Genomic DNA, 9608 nt, shown 5'->3' with positions numbered 1-9608 from the left:
ATTCTCTCTTCTTAAATGCGGATATTCTTCAAGTTTGGTATGCAAAGTCTTAAAATCTCCACATTCATTGGGATCCCTTGATAACAATGACAGAACTGGGGTAGTAGACGGAGATTTTAGGTTATCAATTTCTCAATGTTGTGATTCCATGAAGGTCCATATTACCCTGGGCAGAGCCATTTTGTTCACACCTGTCTGTCTTGATCCAAAGTTTATCGATGATCAGAAGTGATTAATTCAAGTTTCAGTTCCAACAAATTAAAATGCTTTCCTTAATTGCCAATACTGTCATTCACAAGTTTTATTGGAAACAATGATCCCATCTTGTCCCCACAGTCTTGGTATACACCTGAGATCCTTTATTGTACCCTTTTTGAAACCTTTAGCTCACTGCCTTGGTTGTTTTTTGCACGTGAGAAAGTTGGCAGAACATTAATTACCCCTTGGCATTGAGAGGAAGAACTGGTGCTCATGCCTGACAGATCTCTCATCAAATGTCTCGTTCTCATTTCCCAATTAAAGTTGTGTTTTATTTCATTTGTTCAGCAATATAGGGGATTTCCTTCAATGTGCATATGCTTCCATGTCATGATAGCTGCAATTCTGAATTTCTCTTAAAACAACAAAATATGTACCCTTTTATGCTACTGCCTCTTCATTGCACTGGATTTGTGTTGTTGCTGTTGTGTGCCTTCAAGTTGTTTCCAACGTATGGGGACACTAAGGCAAAGCTATCATGGAGTTTCTTGGCAAAATTTGTTCATTTGTTTTCTTTGTCTGTGACTGGCTCAAGATCACCCACTGAGTTTCTATAGCTGAGTGAACCCCTGTTATTCCAAAGCATTGATTCATGGCAGTTAAAGTAGTGTCAAACTACATTAATTTTACAATGTAGATACACACAAGAAAGCCTTGTGATATGTTCACTTTATGGTCACCACAAATCCACAATGTCTTAATGGCAAGCAACAACAAGAGGAAAGATCTTGGTCCATCATATGATTGATGGTTCATTAAATCACCACACTCAAGAGTGTAGTAATAAATTCGAAAATGGAGACAACCATTATGACAATGTCCATAACCAAGTTACAAAGAGGATCCCCCCTCCTCGAAAACCATAGACATCTGTGTTGATCTACTTATTGGAAAATTCACCCTTCTCACAATGTTCAGCCCCACCAAGAGTAGAGTTTTTGTAAAATAAATATGTCTTGATAGTATATTCACAACCAAGTAACAACCAAATGCTTTGTGCTATGGAATTCATAACAATATTATGAATTTGGAAAAAAAAAAAATCTGCATTCCCATCATTATAAAGATGCTAGTCAATCTTGGAGGGAACAAGAAATCTTGAGGGGTTGAAGCATGATTTTAGAATCCTTATTAATAATATACAATCTCAGCTTGTTTACACTGACTGCCCCAGCTCCACTACAACCCTATTTATTTCTGAATTTTGCATGGTCACCCATGTATTAGAATGTATTTCATCATTATCAGTATTTCATATAGCACACTGTTGTTGATTTTGCGATACTAGCAGATGATCAGGACTGGGAACATTGTGAAAGAAAAGGTAATGAACTGTAATAAACATAACAGAGCAAAACGTCCTCTAAGAAGAATGTAGCAGGTTGAAACCTCCCTTTCAAAAGAACAAACCCTAAATTTCAGCATGAGCTGGGTACATATTACGTCCAGAGTATGTTTTAACATTGAAGATTTCAATGATAGCGAAAAGTTCAGAAGACAAGTGCAATTTCAGTTGTGGAATTGAAGCCATATATTTTGCTCATTTTATTGACTGTTTCCTTCAAAGGTTTTAATGTTCTCCTCCCCTGATGCATTCATTTGGCCAACATTTACAGAAGCCTTTGATCTTCTCAATAAAACAAAGGAGGTGGGGAAGGACTGTAAAGTCAGAGAGCAAACTTTGTACTAAAGTTGCCTGAAGCGTTTTTGCCAACTTTGCTGAAATAGGCCTACCTCTTCCTGGTTTGACCTTCTAATGTGGCCAGCAGTTTTTTCTTGCTTGCCCCTTGGCTTTTGGACATGGAAGATAAGGATGGTCAAAAATAATATGTGGAAAGAAAAATATTGGAACTGGTCTCCCAATGTGGAAGGTCACTATCATGACTCATGAACTGAAGACCTGGTGATGTCCGCAGGTTTTTGAGTAATTACATTGGAATATCGCTGATTTCTGGGCCTGAATATATTGCACAAGATTTCCCTAGCCTAAAATGATACATTTTAATATATTGGGTTTATGGTTCCCGTCCCCTTGATCTGGTCATGTAAGTGTTATTTATTGCTATAATTGTATTATTTGCTTAATAATGTGTTATTACGTTGTCATGTAATGTTTGTGTTGTTTTTATGACTGGAAACCGCCCTGAGTCCCATCTGGGAGATAGGGCGGTATATAAATAAAGTTTTATTATTATTATTATTATTATTATTATTATTATTATTATTATTATTTTATTATGACACAGCAAACAAGTCGAACACTTCCCAAGTGTCTAGGACTGTGTGATGTATTTTCGGATGATGCGTGCAGATCCCAGTTGGGTGGCCTTTTCAGTTGGCAGATCGTGATTTTGTCAATGTCTATTGTTTCCAAATGCCAGCTGAGATCTTTTGGCATGGCACCCAGTGTGCCCATCACCACCGGGACCACCTGCACTGGTTTCTGCCAGAGTCTTTGAAGTTCAATCTTGAGGTCCTGATAGCAGCTGAGTTTTTCCTGTTGTTTTTTGTCAATGCGACTGTCACCTGGGATGGCGATATCAATGATCCAAACCTTTTTCTTTTCCACAACTGTGATGTCTGGTGTGTTGTGTTCCAGAACTTTGTCAGTCTGGATTCGGAAGTCCCACAGTATCTTTGCAAGTTCATTTTCCAATACTTTTGCAGGTTTGTGATCCCACCAGTTCTTTGCTGTTGGAAGGTGGTACTTGAGGCATAAGTTCCAATGAATCATTTGGGCCACATAGTTGTGCCTCTGTTTGTAGTCTGTCTGTGCGATTTTCTTACAGCAACTGAGGAGATGATCAATGGTTTCATCAGCTTCCTTGCACAGTCTGCATTTTGGGTCATCAGCTGATTTTTCGATCTTGGCCTTAATTGCATTTGTTCTGATGGCTTGCTCCTGGGCTGCAAGGATCAGAGTTGTTGTTGTTATTGTTATTATTATTATTATTATTATTATTATTATTACAGACTTGGGTCCCTTTGCACTACAGAATTGCGGCACTATGATTCCACTTCTATCTGTCATGGTTCATTTGGTCTGTCCAAGTGTAAGCTTAAATTTTTCTCTGTTGAAATTCATTTTGTTAGTTCTGAACCAGCTCTCTAATCTGTTGAGGTCATAGTTAAGAGTTCCTTGCTGGAGAGCTATGGTATTGCACTGCTTTAGTACCTCCCTGAACAAACAAAACCTAAGATTCCATTGAAAAAAGCTGTATTTATTTATTTATTTATTACAATATTTATATCCCGCCCTTCTCACCCAACAGGGGACTCAGGGCGGCTTACAATAAAACAGACATATAAAAACAGTACAATACACTATAAATTAGTTAAAAAAATTAACTTACATATAACATTCATAAAATGCATTTATAAAATATAGATAGGCGTGTACAAGTTTAAAAGACTGGGTCTGTCAATTGAGTTCCAGTATACATAATAGTAATTAATGCTGCTGATTCTTATTCGAAAGCCTGGCCCCACAACCAAGTTTTTACCTTCCTACGGAAGGATAGGAGGGAGGGAGCCTGCCTGACTTCAATGGGGAGGGCGTTCCATAGGCGGGGAGCCACTACTGAAAAGGCCCTGTCTCTCGTCCCCGCCAGCCGCACCTGTGAGGCTGACGGGACCGCGAGCAGGGCCTCATCCGACGATCTTAAGCTTCGAGGTGGGTCATAGCGGGAGACACGTTTGGATAGATAAGCTGGGCCGGAACCGTTTAGAGCTTTATAGGCTAAAGCCAGCACCTTGAATTGTGCTCGGTAGCTAATCGGCAGCCAGTGGAGCTGACGTAACAGAGGAGTAGTACGCTCCCTGAACGCCGCTCCAGTTATTAACCTGGCAGCTTCCCGTTGGACTAATTGAAGCTTCCGAACAGTCTTCAAAGGCAGCCCCACGTAGAGTGCGTTGCAGTAGTCTAAACGGGATGTAACAAGGGCGTGGACCACCGTGGCCAAGTCTGGCTTCCCAAGGTACGGTCGCAGCTGGCGCACAAGTTTTAATTGTGCGAAGGCTCCCCTAGCCACCGCTGAGACCTGGGGCTCCAGGCTCAACGATGAGTCCAGGATCACCCCCAGACTGCGCACCTGCGCCTTCAGGGGGAGTGTGACCCCATCCAGCACAGGCTGTAACCCTATACCCTGTTCGGCCTTCCGACTGACCAGGAGGACCTCTGTCTTGTCTGGATTCAATTTCAATTTGTTGGCCCTCATCCAGTCCGACACAGCGGCCAAGCACCGGTTCAGGACCTGAACAGCCTCCTTAGTGACAGGTGGGAAGGAGTGACAGAGCTGGACATCATCTGCGTACAGATGACACCGGACCCCGAAACTCCTGATGATCTCTCCCAGCGGCTTCATGTAGATGTTAAACAACATGGGAGACAGTACAGAACCCTGCGGGACCCCACAAGTCAACGGTTGTGGGGCCGAGCAGGCGTCCCCCAATGACACCATCTGGGACCGACCCTCCAGGAAGGACCGGAGCCACTGCAGGACAGTACCTCCAAGTCCCATTCCTGCGAGGCGTCCCAGAAGGATACCGTGATCGACGGTATCGAAGGCCGCTGAGAGGTCCAGCAGAACCAGCAGGGACACACTCCCCCTGTCCAGTTCCCGGCGTAGATCATCGACTAAGGCGACCAAGGCTGTCTCAGTACCATGCCCCGGCCTAAGCCAGACTGTGCCGGATCCAGAAAATCAGTGTCAACCAAGAAACCCTGGAGCTGCGAAGCAACCACATGTTCCAAGACCTTGCCCAAATAGGGGAGATTGGAAATAGGCCGAAAGTTTCCGAATTGAGTGGGATCCAATGATGGCTTTTTCAACAGCGGCTTGATCACAGCCATTTTTAGGCTCGCTGGAAACTTGCCCTCCCGAAGGGAGGCATTTACCACCACCTTCACCCACTCGGCCAAACCCCCTCTGGCTTCTCTCACCAGCCAGGATGGGCAGGGGTCTAGGATGCATGTGGTCGGTCTCGCCTCTCCCAGGATCTTGTCCACATCCTCGAGCTCAACCAATTGAAATGAATCCAACAAAACTGGACAAGCAGGTGCACTCGTTACATCCTCAGAGACTGCCGTTAATATGGTGTCAAAGTCGGAACGGATCAGAGCGACTTTGTCCGCAAAGAACCGAGCAAATGCTTCACAGCGGGCTGCCGAGTTATCAGGGCTCCCACCTTGATTGGTGGGAGTTAACAACCCTCTGATGACACGGAACAGCGCCGCCGGACGGTTCTGTGCGGACGCAATGTTGGCCGCAAGGTGGGCTCTCCTTGCAGCTTTGATTGCCGCGGCATATGCCCTAAGATAGGAGCCTAGCCGTGTTCGGTCTGACTCGTTATACCCTGATCGCCACACGCACTCTAGTTCCCTCTTCTTTCGCTTCATCGCTGCCAGCTCCTCAGTAAACCAAGGAGCTGGTTTAGCTCGGTTACTCGAGAGGGGACGCTCCGGAGCAATCGTGTCTATTGCCCTAGTCATCTCTCCATTCCAGAGAGAGACCAGAGCATCAACAGGATCACCTGCCGAGGAGGCGGGAAATTCCCCAAGAGTCGTCAGGAATCCTTCTGGATCCATAAGTCTCCTGGGGCGGACCATTTTAGGTCCACCACCCCTGCAGAGGTTGGGGGGCGCAGTAAGTCTAAACCTGATCAGGTGATGGTCGGTCCATGGCAACGGAGCGATGGTGAGCTCCTCCACACCGCCACCTTCCTCCCATCCCTGACAGAAGACCAAGTCCAGTGTGTGTCCCGCACTGTGGGTGGGGCCTGTTACTAATTGGGACAGCCCCATGGTTGCCATGGCGGCCATGAAGTCCTGAGCTGCACCTGAGAGGTTGGTCTCGGCATGGACATTGAAGTCCCCCAGCACTATGAGCCGCCGGGACTCCAACACCAGGCCCGAGACCACCTCAGCTAGCTCAGGCAGGGAGACTGTAGTGCAGCGGGGTGGTCGGTACACTAACAGAATCCCTAATCTGTCCCGGTCTCCCACCCTCAGGTGGACACATTCAAACATGGTCGACTGTGGGACGGGGCACCTGGTCAGGGGGATGGAATCCTTATAGACCACCGCGACCCCACCTCCCCTCCCTCCAGTTCTCGGCTGGTGCTGTACGGAATAACCTGGCGGGCAGAGCTGGGTGAGATTAACTCCTCCCATCTCGTCCAGCCAGGTCTCCGTAATACATGCCAGGTCTACATGCTCATCCAAGATGAGATCTTGGATGAAAGATGTTTTTCCGTTCACTGACCTGGCATTAAACAGCACCACCTTTAACCTGGAGGGACCGCCATCCTGGCTACCCAGATTAGCTATGTCAGGAGACCGTTTTGGAACTATTAATGTCCTACCAAAAACCCTAGGCCGAATTAAATGATTTGGTCTCCCTTTCCCGTATCTCCCCCTCCCAGACACCACCTCTATAGGGGCTCCCCACCCATCAGAACACCCTCCTCCCCTATCACACTGTCCTTTCCCTTTCTCTTCCCCTGGTCCAAACGATGTTATTTGGTTTACTAGTTTTCTGTTATAGATTGGCATCCTTTCACACCCATTCCCTTCCCCCACCCTGCAGTCCCCATAACCCTCCAGCCTCCCCCACCCCCCTCCAACAATACAAAGTGCAAATGCAGTTGTAAAGTGCAGAGGGTGCATGAGCAGCATAGGTATAGGGGTCTGAGCTGACTAAAGTGCAAGGCAGGCAGTGGGGATTATGATGGTGAACTAATTCAATATGGTGCAATATGGTATTATAAGGTGCCAGGGCAGGACCAATTAGAGATGATAGACTAGTCAGGGGGACCAGGCTTCACAGTGCATAATAGTTATTATAACAGCATTTAAAGATTGTTATAGCAGCAATATATAAATAATGAGTGGACCTCAGTAAGACAGACTCTTAGTTCAATAGCCAATGCTGGGGAAAGCGAGGAGGGCAGTAGGCCTGCAGCAAGAGACAGAATGATTTTAAAGTCAGTTCCTCTGCCTTCTTCCTCCGGATGGCTTTGGAGTTTTAAAAGTCTTCCCTCCCTTCTTATGTCCACTCACCAGCGCTGGGAAAAAGGGAGGGGGGCAGTAGGCAAGGAGTCCAGAGGCAGCAACAGGCAGACTGGCTGGAGATGTTTCTGGCCTCTTCTGCAGCACAACAGCAGGCCTCTCAGCCCTACCAGGGCCTTGTGGACTCAGGCTTTATAGATGGTCCTTCCTAGGAAGTGCTGAGTCACACCCAGATGGAAAGGGCCTGGGGCTGCAGTCTACTCACAAGGAGTCCAGAGGCAGCAACAGGCAGGCTGGCTGGAGATGTTTCTGGCCTCTTCTGCAGCACAACAGCAGGCCTCTCAGCCCTGCCAGGGCCTTGTGGACTCAGGCTTTATAGATGGTCCTTCCTAGGAAGTGCTGAGTCACACCCAGATGGAAAGGGCCTGGGGCTGCAGTCTACTCACAAGGAGTCCAGAGGCAGCAACAGGCAGGCTGGCTGGAGATGTTTCTGGCCTCTTCTGCAGCACAACAGCAGGCCTCTCAGCCCTGCCAGGGCCTTGTGGACTCAGGCTTTATAGATGGTCCTTCCTAGGAAGTGCTGAGTCACACCCAGATGGAAAGGGCCTGGGGCTGCAGTCTACTCACAAGGAGTCCAGAGGCAGCAACAGGCAGGCTGGCTGGAGATGTTTCTGGCCTCTTCTGCAGCACAACAGCAGGCCTCTCAGCCCTGCCAGGGCCTTGTGGACTCAGGCTTTATAGATGGTCCTTCCTAGGAAGTGCTGAGTCACACCCAGATGGAAAGGGCCTGGGGCTGCAGTCTACTCACAAGGAGTCCAGAGGCAGCAACAGGCAGGCTGGCTGGAGATGTTTCTGGCCTCTTCTGCAGCACAACAGCAGGCCTCTCAGCCCTGCCAGGGCCTTGTGGACTCAGGCTTTATAGATGGTCCTTCCTAGGAAGTGCTGAGTCACACCCAGATGGAAAGGGCCTGGGGCTGCAGTCTACTCACAAGGAGTCCAGAGGCAGCAACAGGCAGGCTGGCTGGAGATGTTTCTGGCCTCTTCTGCAGCACAACAGCAGGCCTCTCAGCCCTGCCAGGGCCTTGTGGACTCAGGCTTTATAGATGGTCCTTCCTAGGAAGTGCTGAGTCACACCCAGATGGAAAGGGCCTGGGGCTGCAGTCTACTCACAAGGAGTCCAGAGGCAGCAACAGGCAGGCTGGCTGGAGATGTTTCTGGCCTCTTCTGCAGCACAACAGCAGGCCTCTCAGCCCTGCCAGGGCCTTGTGGACTCAGGCTTTATAGATGGTCCTTCCTAGGAAGTGCTGAGTCACACCCAGATGGAAAGGGCCTGGGGCTGCAGTCTACTCACAAGGAGTCCAGAGGCAGCAACAGGCAGGCTGGCTGGAGATGTTTCTGGCCTCTTCTGCAGCACAACAGCAGGCCTCTCAGCCCTGCCAGGGCCTTGTGGACTCAGGCTTTATAGATGGTCCTTCCTAGGAAGTGCTGAGTCACACCCAGATGGAAAGGGCCTGGGGCTGCAGTCTACTCACAAGGAGTCCAGAGGCAGCAACAGGCAGGCTGGCTGGAGATGTTTCTGGCCTCTTCTGCAGCACAACAGCAGGCCTCTCAGCCCTGTAGTGATTTCAAGTGCTATCAAACTACTATACTTGTACAGTATGAATTTATCCTTTGTCTGTTTGTTCCCCATCTTAATATGCATTCATATAAATAAAATTAAACAAATAACTAAAAATAAACAGAAAAAGGAGAAAATCATCCAAATCAGAGCATGCAGAGATATGGCTGATTGAGGTTCTGTCCTCACTTTTTCCCAAAAAAGCCAAGCAATGAAATGCTTCCTCCTAGAGGAAATAGGGTTAAAAGGTTTTTTAAAAAAAGTTATAACTTCACTATAAGGATAGAAATCCTAAAATAATGACATTGTGCCCCTTCTCATACAACATTTGGCCCGAGGAAGGAATAAATCTCTCATGGTTTGGTATAACTTTGTTATGCTTTGTGCCTTTTTGAGTCTCTTTTCCCCCCTCCCTTTTCTGCCAGAGGCAACATTCCTGCTGAAATTAGAGCACTGTAAAACATAACAATGCCGTAAATTACAAGACATTTCATTACCTATCATTGATTCCACACATAGTAACATGGTGATAAGAGTTTTGATATTTTTTTGTTTTCTTTTGTTTTGGCAACCAGGGTATAATTGCACAATTAACCTGCTCCTTTAATTTTTGTAAGGAGATGTCAACACTCTAATCACTATCTAAGAGTAGAACTTTGCAGTTCCATACTGTATACTTTTAACCAAAAGTAAGTACTATTCAGTTTTATGGAACTTCGATGT

The 9608-nt window shown here is 46.9% G+C and overlaps 1 protein-coding gene across 1 annotated transcript; it reads right to left on the bottom strand.

Annotated features, from left to right (window-relative positions):
- Positions 1–4894: 4894 nt before the first annotated feature.
- On the bottom strand, positions 4895–8878 carry LOC134299667 (uncharacterized). The gene is made up of 2 exons (XM_062983278.1): positions 7319–8878; positions 4895–7214 (listed from the first exon to the last, which is right to left on the bottom strand). The coding sequence occupies exon 2, from the start codon at positions 6932–6934 to the stop codon at positions 4895–4897; it is 2040 nt and encodes a 679-aa protein (XP_062839348.1). The 5' UTR covers positions 6935–7214; positions 7319–8878.
- Positions 8879–9608: the final 730 nt, after the last annotated feature.

This window comes from Anolis carolinensis, chromosome 5, assembly GCF_035594765.1.
Source record: "Anolis carolinensis isolate JA03-04 chromosome 5, rAnoCar3.1.pri, whole genome shotgun sequence".
Taxonomy (NCBI): domain Eukaryota; kingdom Metazoa; phylum Chordata; class Lepidosauria; order Squamata; family Dactyloidae; genus Anolis; species Anolis carolinensis.
Note: the sequence above shows the minus strand (reverse complement) of the source record. Positions and strands in the feature narration are given on the sequence as shown.